Here is a 20455-nt window from a genome sequence, read left to right as displayed (position 1 = left end):
ATTTATAATGTAAATGAAAAAATCTTACACAGAACATGATGGTAATATAGTTTTACTTTATCTCTAAGAATCAGTCATTGATGGATTATCGTTAGAACAAAAGCATATTGACGGTTAGAAATTAGAAGAAAAAAAAAACAATCAAGTTACATACAATAATCTACGTGGGTATTAACAATACATAATAATTTATACGTTGGAAAAAAAACTTTTTTCAAAGGAATTTTCTACATTTGAGCAAGGCGTTGACAAAATGCCCTTTGACATTTTATTACACAAAATTGCTACAAATTTTAATATCCCAGGATGTGTTTGGAAATGGATATCTTCATATCTGACAGGTAGAAGACAAAGAGTCAGCTTTAGATGAGTTGCCTTCACTTCCGGTATCCCTCAAGGTAGCTGCCTAGGTTCGATCCTGTTTAATATGTTTGTTAATGATATTAATATTAATGTTTTATCTACATGCATAATTTTGGCAGATGATATAGTGGTATCAGAGACGTAGTGCGAATGATATTATTACTCTACAAAAGGATATTGATAGTTTGTGTATTTGGGCTAATGATAATAAAATTAAGTTTAACGTTAAAAAGACTAAAGTAATGCAGATCACGCGTAAGCGTAGTTTTGATAAGCTAGCCTACCTACCTAATGGTGAAATAATTCAACTGGTAGATGTTCACAAATATTTAGGAGTACGCACTGATTCCAAGTGGAATTGGAAAATTCAAATTGACAATGTAATCGCTAGAGCTAACAGAATGGTAGGATTTATTTTTTCTGTTGCTGGTAATTGCTCTCCAGACGCAATAACACAATAAATTTCTCACAACAATAAAGCTCAGAGAGTGAAGTTTTTATATTTGAAAGAAAGAGTGATGAATTCCCACCATAATGCTAGATTATACAGGGTTCCGGTTCATACCAACCTATACCAGAATTCATTGTATGTTGAAGCAGCCAAACTCTCGAACACTGTTCCCCCTGACATCCAACGCCAAGTTGACTGTATTTCTTCCAAAATTTTGATTTTTAATTATTTATTGATGCGTTGAATTTTATCATATTTTTGTTGGCCAGGGGCGTAGATATGACCACTTGTTGTGTCGGGCTTTAGCCCATGTTATCTGTAGTCACGCCACTGGTCAATATATATATATATATATATATATATACATGGCATGGCAAAAAACAGATCAATACGGAATTTGAGGAGGCCATCGGCCAGCAGTGACCTGACAGTATTGTGATGATGGACTTTGCGCGTATTAGAATATAATTCATCATATTTTCTTTGCACAATTGAGAGATTTGGGATGATATTGCCATGGGGAAGTCAAACTCAAAATCACTTAATAAAAGCGGAAAACGTATCCATGTAGGACTCCAGAATGAATCTGAGTGCATTCGAAAGTCTGACCACCCAAAATAATTAGCTGGAATCTACCCTAAAATAGCAGCACTTTCAGGGGGTTTACATTTTACTGAAGTTTCTGTAAGGTATGTGTTATTATCTTAAATATTAAACAACAATAATCATTAAATAAGATAAAATATTGGTGTAAAAGAAGTCATAATAAGTTATAAACACTTTAAGGCATGACCACCAGCTAATTAGTCACATGCGACGTAGTAAGCCTAATAATTAATATTGATATACATATGCATACATAACATAAAAATATATACATTAAAAAAAGTAAAAGTAGTAAGATACAAAGGAAATTGCATACTAATAATAGTAATAATAATAAAGAAGCAGTGAAAAGTAAAGATTTAAAAGAAGGATTTTATTTACCATATACCTGAATCAGAGATTTTTTATAGCAATTTTTGAAACTTTAGCCAGAGTTGGTTTACTTTTATAGTTTCGGGCCTAAATATAGTATAGAATGTTGTCTAATTGTAGATGTACAGCATTTAGCGTAAACATTGGTTGAAGAAAAACGGGTATAATGAGAATTCAAGTCCGAAGGTTTGGTAAATAGAGACATGATAATTATGAATAGGAAGAAATTGTTTTACATAATATAAAATGTTTTAGACCATTCATAATAAGGGATGTAGTCTGTTTCACAAAAGATCTACGTGGGTAAAATCGGTAATCGTTCTCTAAGAAATTGGTTTCATCAAGTAATAGTCGGAAATCTGGAATTCGTCAAACTGATATGAATTCCTATGATTTTTAAGCTAGTAGACTGGGGCAACAGGATTGCCATTCACTTGCTAATAGCCCGAGTTATATTAGACATGATTGAGATTTTATTTCGTAATTTTCCTTGAGAAATTACATGAGATCCCACTCGGGGCATGCGCATGCGCAGGCAATTAGTTCGTAGCATTTGCAAGGCTTAGATCCAATGTATGTCAAAGGTCAACAATAACGTCCCGACCATTATCAAAACAATGTACAGATGTGCGCACGATGACCGACGAGTCCGCATCATGCAACTCTGTGGAACAGTAGGCTGCCATTGTTTAGGTCTGTGACAAGGGAGCGAAGAAAATATGTGACAATGCGTGAAAAAGGATTTGCTGAGAGTTGAGTTATCTCATCTTTCTACAGCAGTATTAGGCCTCTCCAGACTAGGCCTCTGATATCCTGCTGCTACTACCTGGGACATGTAGCCTGTAGGGTAGGGTAGGCTAGGCCTACTATCTACCCCAAGGAGACGCGCTCTAGGCCTTGAATATATATGCACTAAAAAAAAATTATGTTTATATTCACTCTTTTGATTCATTATGGAGTTCTGGGAATGTTAATCTTGAGGATTTTATCTGATTTCATCTCACAGCCCCTTTTCTCCGTCTATCAATGCGATAACAGAATCAGTTTCAACACTTCTCTGTTGCCACCCGCCATTTCGAGTTTTCGCGCGCGGTCAGCAGTGGGAACAGGCAAGCGAATCATTGGAAGCTAGACATTCTTTACCGAAAGTCAACTCTTGTAAACTCTGCGTGATTCGCTTCGCTTGCCGGGTGACGCTCGACGCTTTCGCTTGACAAGTTTAGTGGGGAACCGGCCTGGAAATTCTAAGCATACTCAGTTAAATATACTTTATCATAACTATGTCAGACAACGAATCGGACATCATAAAAGTTTTAGGTCCGATAATTAATGATACTGGTACTAGCGGTAGATCCACGTGGGCTGACACGCCAGGAGCTAGTACCCTGTACTAGTACTACTGCCACTAGCTTTAGCGTTGGGAGCAACGCCGCCAGCAGGTCAAAAAGAAAAGGCCTGGATCTGAAAACCTCCACGAGATGTAAACGCAGGTCAAAATCGAAAAATTCTGACGATGGTGATGGCACTGTGAACCAAAGGCTTATCTCCCCCTACTAATTACTCATAAAATAATGATTAAATTTCAAACGGTAAGTTCTCATTTAATCTTTCATGTAGTAGATTTTAAGATAAACAGCGCCATCCCTTTTACAATTGATAATGTATGGTGTTTTTTCATGCATGTAAATTACTTTTAGAAGTTCATATTAAAAACTCGCAGTGTAGGCATTTAAATGTTGTGGCCTCCTACCATTATGTCCTTATATTCGACGACAACAGCAATATCAATTTAGTTGAATGAAATTATTATAGTAGTAGAGCGGTGGTTTCTTTACTCTATATATCATTAACACTAACAACTCATCAAACGTAGATAAATTCAGTGTAATAACCAAGCAGAATTCAATGGTGGACATTCTGAGAATCGTTTTCGTTAATTCGTTGCTAATTATTAGCCCTGTTCTGTCGGGTATGTATCATTTTGAATAAACAATATCTGAGAGCTAAATAATTCATTAATAAGTAGAATTAATTCATTGAGAGATTGTAATGGTTGGCCTAACAGGAGTAGTAGTAGTAGTAGCAGTAGTTAAGAAGTTTTATTCTTCCATGTTTTTTAATAATGAAAAAAAATATGTATATAGTGTAGCCGCTATTCATTAATTATGATTCTTACTTCATAAGCAAAAACCAGACCGGTTTAGCGATCAAATATAATTGTTGTTGGTCGTTGTTGCTTTGCCAAACCTGTTTTTTTGCCAAAAGGATAAGTTGCGGATTTTAGTGAGGCAGAATTATTAATACCTTCTGCCTTATTGTAGTCTGCAGCTTATCTTCCATCTTTTTAATATTTTCTATAGATGAATTTATTATAAATTTATAAAATATATTATAAATTTATAAAATGTAAAAAAAAAAAATCTTTTTTAATGTTCTTTTACAGGTTAGCAATTTAGAGAGAATTCACCCATGACGTCGGGCTTCAGCCCATTATTTTCTCTAAGCATGCCGCTAACATGTGTTTTTTTTATTTCCTGTGTATATAATAAGTAAATAAATAAAGCAGTAATAAAGAAGGGCAATCAAAAGTTTTCATGTTGAGCTTCTTAAGCCTAGTGGGTTCAACAAACCGGCGTTAACTACTGCCTTTAAGGTCTACATCAGACCTTTATTAGAATATTCTATATATGTTTCCCTACTTTAGCACTTTGGTTTAACCAAACTAACCGCATTAAAAAACAAAACAAAAAAGAACCTGTATGTCCTTTTTTTTTTGTTTTGAAGAAAGATCTGTAATTGCAAAGAAATCTTCCTAAAATAATAAATTCTAAAATTGGTTCACACTTAACATGGCCTGCGACCATGGCGGCATACGTTTTGTACCTCCATGCTTAAACCAAAATACAAATGCAAAGTAATGTACCAAAACTCTCATATACACAACAAATTATGTTGTATTTAGGCCTCCACGAAAACATAAATATTTTGACGAATTGACAATGGACAATATTTCACTATTCCGTAAACAAAACGCCAGGTTTCTAGGTGCCATGCTAAATGAAAATCTAAGCTGGAAGCAGCATATTAAGTTGACCAATAACAAAATTGCTAGGTCGATTGGTGTACTCGTAAAAGTTAGATCTTTTTTTTCCCACCATATTTTAATAAACTTATATAACACTTTGATATTACCCCATCTCCAATATGGGAATCTTATCTGGGGGAACACCTACAAAAGCACACTGGAAGCCCTTTGAAAACTTCTGAAAAAAGGCTGTCAGGGTTATAACTTTCTTATACTCTAGGCAGATATGAACCATTATTTCAGAAATTAAAAATAATCAATATCCATGACATTTACAAACTTAACGTCATAGGATTTATGTCAAACGTTAAATGTGGCGAATTATCACAGCGTGCTCTAAACATTAAAATTTTTCTCTACGTATGATAACACTTCCCACAATCTAAGAAATAAAATAGAAATGCATGTTCCATTTAAAAGACTGACTTGTAGTCAGCACTTTCTACATATAAGTGGACCCAAAATATGGAATTGTTTGTTTTGACCAAATGCCACATAACTTACGAAAAACTCACAATGGTCTAAAACTATCTTTAAAAAAATATCTATTGTCAAAGTACTTAATATAAGTCTACATGATGGATCGAACATAAATGATATATCTGTTGTCAATGTATTTATGTAAGTAAGTAATGTCTACATGATAGATCGAACATAAATTAAGAATTTAATTTGTTTATGATTATTAGCAATATATTTGTTGATCAGCCAGTTAGGGGTTTTTTCCCTCTATTTTTGATTATTGCATGTTTTGTATTTTGTAAAAGAGGTACACACCGACATGTGTTTGGGAATACCAAATAAATGTTGACTGAATTGAATTTAATCTATAGCTAATACTCAATACCAGCATATAAACAATTATCAATTATAATAATGTAGATACAAGCATTAGGCCTGTTTAGATTGAAACTTGGTTTCTTTGTATTGATAGGTCTAACAATTACAATTAAATTAGCAATAATGATCTTCAGTTCTCAAATCAACTTGTGCAAATATCAAATAAACAATACTAATACAGTAAATACTCGAATAAGCGCCGGCGCGCTTATAACATTTCTGGCGGCCAAAAAAATTGGCGTGGCGCTTTACTTGCCTGTTTCTATGTTACCTATTTCACGTTTTCCCGTAGTTCAGTAGGCCTATCACAGGTCATATTGTGATAAACAAACGTTTATAAGAAATGCTTGTCTTCATTGTGTTTAAATTTATTCATTTTAACCCTGTATACATTGAATTTAAAACCCTGTTCATTACACGCAGGGTAATATTATATACTCTCGATTAAGCGCCGCTACGCTTATTCGAGCATTTACGGTAATAATGATGATGATAATGATAATAATAATAATAACAATAATAATAATAATAATAATAATAATAATAATAATAATAATGATTAATAATAATAATAATAATAGTAATATTAATAATCACAATAAATAATAATTATAATAACAATAATAATAATATTATTATTAATAATAATAATAACAATAACAATAACAATAACAACAACAACAGCAGTAGCAGCAGTAGTAGTAGTAGTAAGAACAACAACATAGTACGAAGAATAACGATGTGTTTTTATTTTGAATCCCAGTGAGAATCAGGAAAAATGTTTAAATTATTACTACATCAATACACATACTCTATACCGTATAATTCTTTATTATTATTCCCAATTTCTTAATTTCTAAAATTAAAATTAGTAGAAATATGAAAACTATGCAAATATTTTGGGGGAAAAATATATGAATTTCTTCAGAGATGTCACCTAATTTGTCATAGCTATTGTAATAATCTATCTCAGAGTTGTGTATCGATCGTCTTGGTATTGAAGATGGGACTATTCCCACGGAACAGCTGTCTGCATCCAGTGAATTTAATTTTCGACATGGGGTACCTCGTGGACGACTCAATACTAAAGCATATGCTTGGATGTCAGGGTCATGGTCGTCAAATGTCAGTGACCAATACCAGTGGATCCAAGTTGACCTCGGTAAACTACATGAGGTACATGGGGTAATTACACAAGGCCGTAACGAATACATCGCACCAGACGGCTTAATCTGGGATCAATGGGTGACGTCTTATGAGATTCTTTACAGTGTCGATGGTAACCATTTCCAACCAACCAAGAATTCAAATTGTCAAGTAACGGTAAGTGTCTTTATATAGTTTACTTCATTCATTCATTCATCTTTTATTTCGGACTTTCATGCCCATACAAAAGAACAACAGTTCAACCAATACAAATACATATAAATATCAGACAAAAGTGAAAAAGACTGAATCAAGAAAAACATCAAGATCAGGAAATCATCTTAATGTACGACAATGTTCCACTGTTTATACATTTTAGAATTGGAAAGAGCATAATGCTTAATGGCCAAAATTATTGAATTAGAGCTGATTTTAACACGGTTCTTGAAACTATGTATAGAGTTTCGAAGATACTCGTCAAAGGACGGTACACCATTGGATACAAACATAAAACTTGCACTAAAGTGCCTCGGTTGTCGCAGTAATAAACGAAGGGCATTATTATAGCAGACTTTTAACGATCTTATAGTACCTTTGTTATATCTACACCAAAGAGTAGAACAATATATACTAACACAGTAGCATTTAAACAAATAACATTTAGTCGTCATAGAGCATTTACCAAATTTCCTACTGAGAGAGGTCTTATACATATCGAACGGTATTGACGTTTAACGTCACACTAACGCTTAGGTTATTGTTTATAACGTGACCAAGGTAGGTAATTGTAGCTGGGGGTCGCACAACTCAACAAAAGGGTCTCAACGCTTTCTATGTTCTGAAGTGTTTATTCAACAATACTTGATAGATGAAGAAAGGTGAAAACGTATTTGCATCTCCAAGGTTCAACGCGAAGCTAAATTTTATCCATCCTATGAACAAGAAGTTATAATCGTATTCTCAAAATAAAGTTAATCATTAAACATAATATCAATCAATAATCACAATTTTCATAGTATTATAACATAGTTAACTTCTGTTAAGTATCAATAATCTATGAATTTAATACGGGAACCAGAATATAAACAATAGAGGGCGTAATATAAAATGTATTCATAACACGCTCGAGCCCACTCAAGCGGAACGAAACTTCGTGACAAGTTCGTTGCTAGCGATACGATATTCAAGATTTCCTGTAGTGGCAAAAGGCTTTGATCATGATATACATAACTTCTTAAAAGCGTACACGATAATTTAACACGTTATTCAGTTCTCCAATTAACACTAATGCTAGTGATTATTCTCACAAAAGAATACCAACATCATAATATTAAATCTAAACTCGTTAATTACTGATAGGCCTACATTGAGTTGTACAGCAATGGCTGCACACACACACACGGTTTTACACGTGCATATCTCGTATCTCAACTAAAACTAGTAGTGTATTCACGAAAACTGAGAAGATAACATTAACTGTGAATTATATTGATTATACTAGTTAAACTTACTTACAATTTGAAACATTAACTTATCGAATTATCTTGGAGTCGGAGATTAAAGAGGAGAAAAACTGACAAAACATCCATGCTCCACAGCAATTTCTGCGTTCGTGACATTGCCAGGAAATGTCGAAATGTATCCCAACCTTAAGGTAACGCGGTTGCCGTTACAAATAGGGTTAACAAATAACAAAGGGGATGATTTAAGTGTAATACGAGGCTCGCCTTGCAGGTTACGCACCTTAGGACAGATTACCATACATTTTGATTTAGACTCATGAAACGTGATATTATAATCACTAGCAACTATATTACAAAAATAAATAAGACTTTGTAGTCCTGCTGCTGATGGATCCATAAATACCAGATCATCAGCATGGCTTAAACAATTGATTTTAGTACCGTTTAATTCACATCCGACATTAGGATTATCTAAAAGTACATAAAGCGGATCAGTGACTACATTATACAGTAATGGAGACATGACTCCCCCTTGACGCACTCCGTTCCTAACGGAGAAAGGATCAGATATGAAGCTACCATACCTGACAACAAACTCCTGCGACCGACACCATGATCGAAGGACTTGAATAACAGGGTTGGGGGTACCTCGTTCAACCAGCGTCTTAAACAACGTCCAGTGGTTGACTTTATCGAACGCTTTGCTAGTCAGTTAGTCTACGAAAAAAAAAACACAACCGAAACAAATTATAATAGTAATGAAAATAATTGTTTTCAACTTAGAATTTATTGAGGAATAACATAAAAAATCTAGAAAAATATTATTAGTGAATGAAATCAAATTTGACCATAAATGGCATTTTTTTTTACGTTTTTACCCAAATTCAATTTATCTATCAAATAATGTTGATGATGTTACATTATTTTATATTTGTGACTCAAAAAACACTATAAAAACGTATTTTTATGATATTTTTGGCTAAATTAACAAAATAACAATAATAATAATACTAATAATAATATTATAATAATAATAATAATAATAATAATTAATTAATTTAAATAAAATACATGTTTTACACTAAAAAACACTAAGCTACAAAACGTTTTGTGTCATACTTTCTAAAAAAATAGTGGATACTCATCATCAGGCCTTGGTTCCCACGTTTGTAAATTTTTAAAATTACACGTATTTAAAAGTTTTTTTAAAGGTAGTCCACCATTCAAGATTCAATATGAATATAGTTAGCGTCATACGAAGCTATTGAAATTATCTATCGAACGATGTATATAATGACATATTATATAATTTAAACTTCTGACCCTAATATTACTAAAACAACTGTTTTTTATGACTATTTTTGCTAAATTTAGTAATATATATTTTGTTAAAATAAAGTCGAGATATAATTTCACTGTTTCTCTGATTAAACTAACAACCTTTTCGTCTGATACTTTCAAATACTGGCCACATACAAAATAAAACACGAATACAAATTTCAGACATTATCCATTTTTTTTATTTCGAAGTTAACAGTATGTCATATGTTATTTACCGCAAAAATGGCAAAACATTTACTTTTTGACCAAAAATGGTACATTAAAGCGTGTACCTTACGATACTAAGCAATTTAATTTAAATATATGGTATCATAAAGAAAGCAGTATTAAATCTGTTTATCAAATTATGTGTCTAAAAACATTATATTAATGCTGTGACCTAAAAGGAGCAACAAACCTATTTGTCTATGATTTGTTTTAGCTATATTAAATAAGATATGTTTTTTTTTGTTTTTTTTTTATTAAAGTGTCATACTTTCTAAAAAAAATAGTGGATACTCATCATCAGGCCTTGGTTCCCACGCAATGGGTTGTTGTCACGCTGAATTGTAAATTTTTAAAATTACACGTATTTAAAAGTTTTGTTAAAGGTAGTCCACCACTCAAGATTCAATATGAATATAGTGAGCGTCATACGAACTTACTGAAATTATCTATCGAACGATGTATAATGACATATTATGTAATTTAATCTTCTGACCCTAATATTACTAAAACAACTGTTTTTTTTATGACTTTTTGCTAAATTTAGTAATATATATTTTGGTAAATAAAGGCGAGATATAATTTCACTGTTCCCTGATTAAACTAACAACCTTTTCGTCTGATACTTTTTCAAATACTGGCCACATAAAAAAATAAAACACGAATACAAATTTCAGACATTATCCATTTTTTTTTATTTCGGAGTTAACAGTATGTCTTAGGTTATTTACCGCAAAAATGGCAAAACATTTACTTTTTGACCAAAAATGGTACTTTAAAGCGTGTACCTTACGATACTAAGCAATTTAATTTAAATATAATGTATCATAAAAAAAGCAGTATTAAATCTATTTATCAAATTATGTGTCTAAAAACATATTAATGCTGTGACCTAAAAGGAGCAACAAACCTATTTGTCTATGATTTGTTTTAGCTATATTAAATAAGATATGTTTTTTTTTTTTATTTATTTATTTTTTTTCTAATGAAAATACCATGCCATCAACCCTTTTCGAGTAATCGTCTAATGCACTCAAAAACTGATGAATTTTTATCACTAGGTCTTGGCTCAAACGGAATGGGCTGTTGCCACGCCAAATTTGATAATATTAAGTCTATACCATTGTGAAATAAAGTACTGAAAATAATTAAAAATATGATGTCTGATAATATGCTTTTAGCCTAATTCAGTACCGGTATGTGCCTTTTTTAAATGTGTATTGCATTTTTTTTTCCAGTATTATACATATTTAAGTATTGTGTTTAGGCTAATTTTAGAGTTTATTAGATACTAATGTTTCTGTTAATAATTGTCTATGTTGCTGTTAAGTTAACATTTGGCAAACTGGGTTTCAGTTTGCAAAGTAGGATTCGGAAATGTTCTGAGCAGTAGACCAAGCACACTTAAATTGGCCTAGAGAGATAAGAAACTGTAAAACGCTAGATTGTTAGCATTTGTACAGTAAAATTGCTTTGATATTACAAATATTATGTCTATATAACAATTGTAAAATAAAGTACCAAAAATCATTAAAAGTGATGTCTAATAGTATGCTTTTAGCCTAATTTAGTATGCGCCATTTTAAATGTGTATTGCAGTTTTTTTTCTCGATTATATACGTATTAAGTAAGTGTGTATGCTCTTTTCTGGATTCTATAATGTATTTTATGTTTTTGTTAATAGCTTGATGATGCAAATTATTACTTACCGGGTATCAAATTATTTAGAGGTAAGGACTACCCTCTGCTGGACACAGGCCCGGTAGTTTTGAGTCTGGGTTTCTTGGTCAGAACTAATTAGAAAATATAAAACTGAATATTATGAAAATCATACTCTTACAATACATCATACAATACTATAATAATAATATAATAATTGTGTCAATAAAATATGTTCAAAGCAGGCAAACATCATTTACAACAACATTACATCACTATTTTGACTTGACATTACGGTGGCTTATGTTACGTGCCACGATGTGAGAATCTTGATTACCATTTGAACCAATTTCTTGGTTATTTATGAAATTGTTATTTAATTTAAAATTTCAAAATCAATGAGATATTTGATTTGCGGTTGATTGGTCGATGAACAAGACATGTATAAATATAGCTTAAGAAAATGCATAGGCCTGACATTACAATTGTTGTTGCTTTGATATTTTATCATTGACCACACTAGTATAATAGTTTGATTCCATAATTAGGTATTGCTATTTTGACCCCTTAAAATTAATGTCTAATAACAAGTTCTAGCCTGTGGTAGGCCCTATAATTTCATTTTCAAATAATAATGAGGTAGTTTCTTTATGTAAAACACCTAATATTTTTTTTTGTTTTGAAAAATATCGAATATGCCAATTATGGTATAAACAGATTGGGTCAAAGTTCAGACCTTTATTAACATCAGAAACACATGTTAGATACAGGAATGGTTGTGTATAATTTGTGATTAGTCTCAAGTTTTTACAATCCATAGTTTAAGAGATATTGTAAGAATTTTTTTTTATGTGCACTTCCGCTCATTTTCAGTCCATATTTCTCATTTGACCAAACAGGATCATACAAAGTTTGAGCAATTTGACACCTAATATATTATCATGACCTTAAAACTGTCTTTCAATATTGGTCAATATTCAATAAAGGCGCTTTCGGTCATTCCCAGACCACAATACCCATAATAGGAATATCTGAGCAATTTAAGACCAATAGTTAAAAAATGATATTGTTATGACCTTTAACCCAGATATTAAATATTTATATATCGAAATTTAGGTGACTTCCACTAAAATTTGTTTTTTTTTTCCAGATTTTTAATATGATGTTGTAGGGTACACATTAAGTACAATACAGTTGAAATTAAAACTATTGCAATTACTTCCGGGTAATTCGGTAGATTGACTTGACTATCTGGATTTGTTTCAGATATTCAAATAATACGGTATATTTTCATTTAAATTGTTTATATTATTATTGAAATAAGTTGCCAGTACTTGTATATTATGTCCAGTGGCGTAAATGGGTTCTAAGAGGACCATGTCCGAGACTATAATAGTCAGGACCCTTAAAATATATAAATTTGCCGACTAGAGTAAATGATATCCAGTTAAAAATTACATGTATATATTTTTTCTTTTACTGAAATACCGGTAATCCATAATAAAACTATTCCCGCCGAAACATCATCCCCGACTCGAACATTTTATATTTGTATATTTCTCTTTTATTTATTTTTTGCTGGAGGCTCTCCCGCCAGACTCCATATTGTTATTTCTGAGTTGGAATTTGCGGCGGGACTATTGATTACGGTACTATACTGTATAAATTGTAATTTCACCAAAATAAATTATAGTAAATTATATGCTCCCATCGGACACTATTCCTGTATTTCTGAGTCCACACTTGGAACGTAAAGAGGCCAGTGCGCAGCATTTTTATTAGGTTGTTCCAAATTTGTATACAGAGAGTGAAGCAAAAATGACTCCAGGGAGGAGAGACGCCAAGGGGGAAACCCTGCTGGGATTGATTATGTACATCGATCTCACCTTTTCACAGTGTAAAAAGTGCAACTACATTATTTAGTTTTAGACAAACTGGCATAGCGCATAAACGAAGAAATATGGATTTTTCGTTTCTATGAAGGGCGTGTTTCTGCTAAATAACGCCAAAAAAACGTTCTTTTTTTTTGTTTTTGTTTTTTTATAAACGGTGAAATTCCTTCTGAACGCGTTTCAAGTGAAAAGTGCAACTAATTATAGAGACACGGTAATGCGGGCATTGGCAGGTGGGCGGACCTTAAATGACGGTCACCAACGGAAGTTGAAGCTGACCTTACTTCTTGCGATACACCACGAAGAGGGCGCTATTACCTTGGGAGAGTGGCAATAATTTTTACTCTTATCTGTTCGGACAAATTTTAATCTTTAATTATCACCTTTTTGTTGTGAACATCTTTGGCTGGTTTTAATGATAACTGTCCATCTTAGTATCTGTCCTACTGCTTTGGCACGCTTTGGTGTTTTGAATTTGTAAAAATTGTCAGTTTTAAGGTGAGAGTACCTAAGCTTGCAAACCGCGGCAAAGAAGCCATGTTGAAAAGAGGGACCTGCAGGGTAAGAAGTTGTTAAGCATTACTCCATTTTGTTCTCCTATACTTACAACTTGGGCAACTTGGTTCGTTAGATACAAGTCATAGAGAGGCCTTTTTAAACATTATATCAAGTATTGTGGACCTTGTACGGTAGGAGAAATATACATTTTAATTTGTCTGTCCTTCGAACTGAAATTCAAGTCTTAGGCCTAGGCCCCCTAGGCCTACAACGTTCAGTGGTTGAGCTACCTAGAGGAGGTGTCAAGCAGAAGGCCAGAGCCGGGCCTAGCAGTGTGAGTGAAGCTCTAGCAACACCCTGGAGTGGTACCAATAAGCCAGTATCTGAGTCCAAAAATGTTTTACTTAGTACATATTTAATATTTAAACTGTATAGAGGGAAAGGAGGACACAGTATACAAAATTACAAACTTTTAAACATTGACGTTTTAGCAACAGCAGGGGATATTGAAAAAAATCCAGGACCTATTAGGAGGGGTAGGAAACCTAAATTTCCATGTGGAATATGTCACTATGCAGTTAGAAACAACGACCAGGCAATGGAATGTGATGGATGTAGATCGTGGATCCACAACAGGTGTTCTGGCATAACAGAGAATAGATATAATTACTATTTGAATTTGCAAAATTTCAACTGGATTTGTCCATCATGCGAAGTTTTGAATTTTGCTAGTTCGTTATTCACTGTTGACAATTTTGAATCTCAAAACTCATTTGGTAGTCTATTAATATTTGAGAATTCTGATAGTGAGAACTCAGTGGAGTTCAACCCAAAGGTTACCTCCAGTCCTCAACATAAAACTACCATTAGTCGCAAGACCGTTGTACCTAAGTTTGCTGATCTAACTCCCTCAACGCAAGAAGGTGGGGTGTATTTGTCGCAATTAACAATATACCATCAATTGAAAGAAGCGACATGAGCGGAGATGATTCTGAACTGCTCTGGTGTCAGCTGTCATTTCAGCCCAAGGGAGAAGATGTATTTGTTGGGGTATACTACCGACAGCCTGACTCTTATAAACTCGAGTCCTTAAATGGTCTTGAAGACCGTTTGCTTAAATTACAAAACTCTGTTAATTCACCATTTATAGTTTTGGGTGGTGACTTCAATATACCAGGTATGCGATGGAGCCCAGATGACACAAACATTCCGACAAAGAGCATTCAGTCAAAGATCATTAATATTGCCGATGACTGTCATCTAGACCAAAAAGTCAACTTTACTACTAGGAAAGACCCAACCAGTGGAACCAAAACATTCTAGACCTGCTGTTTACAACTCTACCAAATCTAATTCAAAATATCCAACTGCGTTCAGGAAATAGTGACCATACTACTGTTCTGGCCGAAATTAGAAACAGAACACCACGCACTATCAAAGAACCCTGAACTATCCTTAGATGGAAAGATGTCGATGAATCTAAGTTCTTCGATTCTACTGAGAAATTAAATAATGAATTTATACAGTCATCACCGCAGTCCAGATCCGTGGAAGAAAACTGGAACCACTTTAAGGAAGAGCTCACTTAGCTAATTGAGAAATCCGTCCCCAGAAAAGTAATTAGAGGACAAACAAAACCACCATGGCTAAATACAAACCTTATTAGACACCGTAGGAAGAAAGATAGAAGCTAGGTTAAAGCAAAGAAAAGTGGATTAACTGTTGACTGGGAACATTTTAAGTCCTTAAAGAAGTCAGTGAAATATGAAGTCCGTAGGGCCAAGCGCGCTCATCTTCAGGAAATGACAACGGAAAACCCAAAGCTCTTCTGGCAATTTATAAATTCAAATCGAAAGGACAATACTGGTGTTCAGGTATTAAAAGTAAATGATAAAAACATAATCTCAGACCAAGAAAAAGCCCAGATATTGACAGATAAATTTAGGAGTGTGTTAACCAAGGACGACTTAACTGACACCAGGTCGAGTCTTCCACAAAGCCCATACCCGAGTATACCTAACATCAGAGTGTCAGTAGATGGTATTGCCAAGCTACTGAGTAACCTGAATGTCAACAAAGCTATGGGGCCAGGCTGCATACCAAATAAGGCACTAAAACTTACCGGTGATGTCATTGCTCCCATACTGAAAGTAATTTTTGAACAATCGCTGGATACAGGGACTTTACCATCAGATTGGAGGAAAGCCACCTTTTAAAAAAGGAACACGATCAGATCCTGCCAATTACAAACCCGTTTCATTAACATCAGTTTGTTGTAAATTATTATAACATTCATATACAGCCAACTTATGCAGCTCCTTGAAAATCACTAAATCTTAAATAAAAACCAGCATGCCTTCCGTAAGGGCCTGTCATGTAAAACCCAACTTGTTATGGCGATGGGAGATCTGGCATCTAATTATGACAACCAGAATACAACAGACATAGCTGTGCTTGACTTCTCTAAAGCTTTTGACAATGTATCACATCAAAAGTTAATTCAAAAGCTTGACTACTATGGAGTCAGAGGAAATATCCAATCTTGGATCAAGTCTTTTCTCTCTGATCGACTCCAAAGAGTAGTGATAAATGGTAAATCGCCCAGGTGGAATAGGGTTAAAAGTGGAGTGCCACAAGGCACTGTGCTTGGACCGCATTTATTCCTCCTATTCATCAACGATATTAACCATGCAGTTAGTGAACAACACGTCTCTTTGCTGATGACTGCTTACTATACCGAAAAATAAAGTCACAGGTTGATGAACAACTATTCCAAAAGGATCTCGACACTCTTGCAAGAAGGGCAAAAACATGGGGAATGAAGTTCAACCCCACCAAGTGTACTACAATGCGCATTTTCAGGAAAAGCAGTGTGACCGATAATTTATGTTGGCTAAACTAAACTGGATGACCCTGGTATCTCGACGAGAAATAAATCAGATTGTATTCCTTTATAATGTTATGAACAAAAAAATCAATATCAAGTCAGTCAAGTTTGATTTTTTTCTCCGCCCCGAATTTCCTGCGGAACAGCGATCAAACCAATGAAGAGGCCATTTTTTGTCGCCGATGGATCATGACTCAACTGAAAAGTGTACCACAAAACACGCGTTTTCTGAGCGCGAACCCTATAACGAATGCGTGTAAAAACACGCATTTTTAGAACGCATTCCTAACCGTGTTTTTGTTTTGTGGCCCGTTTCCACTGGGGAAAAAGACGTGTTTTTTAATAACCGTTTAAAAACACGAGTTTTTTGCTCAGCAGAAACAGGCACGAATAAATATTTTTAAAGGGTTATCAGAAGACGCGCTCGTGGCGTGCAATAGTTAAAATCGGCGAGATCAGTGGTACCTGGGGTCTGCGGACCCCTTAGAGGTCAGGGAAAAATAATCGGGGCTCTGCCAAGTCAGAGGGGGCCCACAAACATGTTTGGGGGGTCAGCTTTGTATTTATTCCATTATTTTTTTTCTTTTCTTACAATAGTGTGATCATGCCTTGACAATAATCAAATACCTTTGACAGGCATGATCGACTTAGTTCACAGTAAATTGTTTTAATTGGCATCACATTTTAATTCCAATATTTTATTGGTGATCTGATAGAATCTTTTAAATTATTATTTTTATGTTTTCTATGTAAAGATGTCTAGTATAGGAGAGCCACTTGGTAGTGGCAATCGTCAGGTAATGTACATCGTTTTATATTTTTCAAATATATTTTTTAATCTTTCCTAATTTTTTCATATTTAAAAAACATAATTTTAATGTAATTAATGCTGCTGCAAGTTTAGAATGTTGGTTTTTTGTGCTTCTTGATATTCTGTAATGTTGTTGTTGTTATTATTATTATTATAAGGACTATTTCTATTCATATTATTATAATTATTATTATTATTTTTACGTACACCATGGTGAGTGCCCTTTTGCATTCTTGGCTTGATTGTATTGTTTATGTTCCTTGAGGAGACCATTTTTATACTGTAGTTTGATTCAGTTCGTTGTTGGGAATCGTGTCTCGGTTGTTCTTGTTCTTGTGTTATGTTTTTCCTTACGAGAGGATAAATGAAATGAAAATGTTTTCGCTTGTATTAACTTTTCCAAGGATAATAAATAAATTAATAAAAAATCGGGAGGAGGCCTTAAATTTGACAAAATTAAAAGTAAATAGGTGATAACAGAAATTCAAATTTTTAGTCAGAGAGTGTCATTTATGATTATCTATCTACAAGTGTCATAAACTTTCTATTTCAGCTGCAACCAGGGTGGGGCTGAGGTGTTGAATTTAAGGCGACTCAAATTTGATATTCCACCAATAAATTATAGTGTGACCATGCATTCATATTAAGGCCTATTATCAAATGACAATTTATACACGTTTATTTATGATGAAATCCTACATATTTTTTGATTCCTATTAATTTATTAATGGGGTGGAGCCTCTGTACACCGGGAGCCCCGGTTTACAGAACTGCCTGAACCACTGGTATTACGCCACTGGTTATAACCGATTGAAGTGTTGGAGAAATCAATGTTAACCTTTATGCTGTGTGGTATTTATAGAATTTTGTTGGAAATTCGGATCATGACACTATGGTGACAAACATACTTTCTGACCCTGTCTACGCCCAGTTCGTCCGTGTTCATCCAACTGACTGGTATTCTCATATAAGTTTACGATTTGAGGTTCTTGGATGCTCAGCAGGTAAATTTATATTAAATTGATAATTTAGTACATCTTCACAATGTTCAGCGGAATAAATTTAATAGCTAGGAAAGCTTTAGTTTTCAACAATATCTCAACACACTACGAATTACAGCACTAAGTGAAATAGAATTTGAAAATATTTGTTTACGAAATTGATTGAATTTAATTGATTTTGTTTCTTTAAAAATAGGCATAAATACTTCAAAAGGATACTTTATAGATGTTTCAAAAAATCCGAATAGACCTGACGTACCTTCCTATTATATACACTCAGTAGTTTTATAAAACTCATATTGGAGTGCCATTGAAACGCTTTATGGTTAATTTGCTTGCCTTCCAATCACAAGGTTTTAGGATCAATTACGCATGCCTGGGGTGGGTCCTTTAGTTAAAATGGTGTAAAGAAAGTGAAAAAAAAAAAACAAAAAAAAAACAAACAAACACAATCATTGAGGTACAAGTAGGCTTAAAGGTACTGAAATCTTAAAAAGAAAAAAAAGAAAAAGATTATGTCGCATCATAAGAACGATTATTTGGCATACAAAGAAAATCAATTGGTGGTGCTAATGACGACGATGATGATGATGGAGAGGATGATGATGACGGTAATGATAGTAATAACAACAACTGTTGTTACTGTGGTAGCAGTATCATTATTGTATTACTACCATAACTTTATTTAAACGTATAATAACTTGCCATGTATCGGATTAAACGTCTTTAGCAGTATAGTTAAATTTTTTCTTGTCCGAAACAATGCTTGTTTTAGTAAGCAGGTGTAAAAAGTTAATTAAAAAAAAAAGAATAAACTTGAAATGAAAAAATGTATTTACCTCTGTATATTTTTGTGCAGACAAAATGGCTGAACACTCAACTTATTACAAGTCTTTAAACTTTCATCGTTCAATAACGACTCAAAACTCGACAGGAAGCTGCATTCGATGTGCTGTGAAGTGTATGAGGGCGCCAGAATGCAAGTATTTCAAATGCGATGGAGGATGCCACCTTTACACCTGCAGTAAAGAAGACAATGTTGTTGCTTTTCAGTTTGGCTCATATATTCCTTTCAACTAAGTCCAGTCGCTTTAATATTTTTTTTGCTAAGATCTCGAAAGTGTAAACGTACGTGTGCTTATGGGACATGTGCAAGATTTTTGCCTTGTGCTGATTGGTCAGTTGCTAAGTTTGATCGCTCTTGAAATAGGGCTAATGAAAACTGTGTATGCAGTAATTTTATTGCAAATGTGTTCACTTTGTTTATTGGAACCCATAAACTAATTTTAATCTAGCAATATGAATATTATTAAACATTTTAACTGTGGTAATTCAACTTATTTTTAATTTTGTAGATGTCGTATATTGGTAAAAGTGCTTTTGAATACTGAAAAAAGCTTTTACGTGAAAACGTGATTATTTTGCTTAAGATATTTCCCTTAATATTGTTGCTAAGGTTTCATAAAACTACAGTGTAAAAACATACGATACACATACACGTGGGCTTGGGAAAACACGTATTGTTGTGAGATCCGGGCTTGTTTCCAGTCCTAGTCTGATTCATGCCAAAAACTTTATAAGGATTTTTTGTACTGACAGTGACATGCTTAAGTTTCAACTTGGGATTAAGATTTTCCTAAATATATATAAATATATATATTCCCACTCCACTCAAACTTGACAGACTGACCCACATTGCCCCTGTGGTAATATCAAGTTACTATTAATATATTCAGGAGTTACAATTAGTTGCTGGTTACACAAATTTCTGCTCAGTTTTGGGATTATTATTTAAAGGTTAAAGGTTATTCATTTATATTGCGCAAAATACGAGAG

General features: G+C 33.6%; 1 protein-coding gene and 1 long non-coding RNA gene across 5 annotated transcripts in view; one reads left to right on the top strand and one right to left on the bottom strand.

Annotated features, from left to right (window-relative positions):
• Nucleotides 1-6782: 6782 nt before the first annotated feature.
• Nucleotides 6783-19950, top strand: LOC117116652 (EGF-like repeat and discoidin I-like domain-containing protein 3). Of its 3 annotated transcripts, XM_033260725.1 has the most exons (4): nucleotides 13735-13983; nucleotides 17563-17604; nucleotides 18481-18622; nucleotides 19479-19950. In XM_033260725.1, the coding sequence occupies exons 1-4, from the start codon at nucleotides 13960-13962 to the stop codon at nucleotides 19697-19699; spliced, it is 429 nt and encodes a 142-aa protein (XP_033116616.1). In that variant the 5' UTR covers nucleotides 13735-13959; the 3' UTR covers nucleotides 19700-19950. The 3 variants fall into 3 exon arrangements, with proteins under 3 accessions (XP_033116614.1, XP_033116616.1, XP_033116617.1); XM_033260723.1 differs by lacking the exons at nucleotides 13735-13983; nucleotides 17563-17604 and adding an exon at nucleotides 6783-7040; XM_033260726.1 differs by lacking the exon at nucleotides 17563-17604.
• The window catches only part of LOC117116653, a 16703-nt gene continuing 3281 nt past the window's right edge, over nucleotides 7034-20455 (bottom strand). Inside the window, exons 2-5 of one of the 2 annotated variants that reach the window (XR_004446800.1) lie at nucleotides 19459-19638; nucleotides 11581-11664; nucleotides 8911-9043; nucleotides 7034-7795 (exon numbers count right to left, since the gene is read on the bottom strand). This is a non-coding gene — a long non-coding RNA (uncharacterized LOC117116653). Of the gene's footprint in view, nucleotides 9044-11580; nucleotides 11665-19458; nucleotides 19639-20455 lie in introns of both variants that reach the window. The other variant, XR_004446799.1, reaches the window with a different exon arrangement.

This window comes from Anneissia japonica, unplaced genomic scaffold (genome assembly GCF_011630105.1).
Source record: "Anneissia japonica isolate Jap-2015-1 unplaced genomic scaffold, ASM1163010v1 scaffold287973_len95947_cov151, whole genome shotgun sequence".
Taxonomy (NCBI): Eukaryota; Metazoa; Echinodermata; class Crinoidea; order Comatulida; family Comatulidae; genus Anneissia; species Anneissia japonica.
This window is presented reverse-complemented; position numbering and strand designations above follow the sequence as displayed.

Bases quoted from the DNA above. Each gene is read 5' to 3' on its own strand.
- LOC117116652 (XM_033260723.1), top strand. From the start codon at position 6,819: ATGTCAGGGTCATGGTCGTCAAATGTCAGTGACCAATACCAGTGGATC. The intron at 7,041-18,480 runs GTAAGTGTCTTT...TGGTATTTATAG, and splicing joins ATTCAAATTGTCAAGTAACG to AATTTTGTTGGAAATTCGGA. The intron at 18,623-19,478 runs GTAAATTTATAT...ATTTTTGTGCAG, and splicing joins GGTTCTTGGATGCTCAGCAG to ACAAAATGGCTGAACACTCA.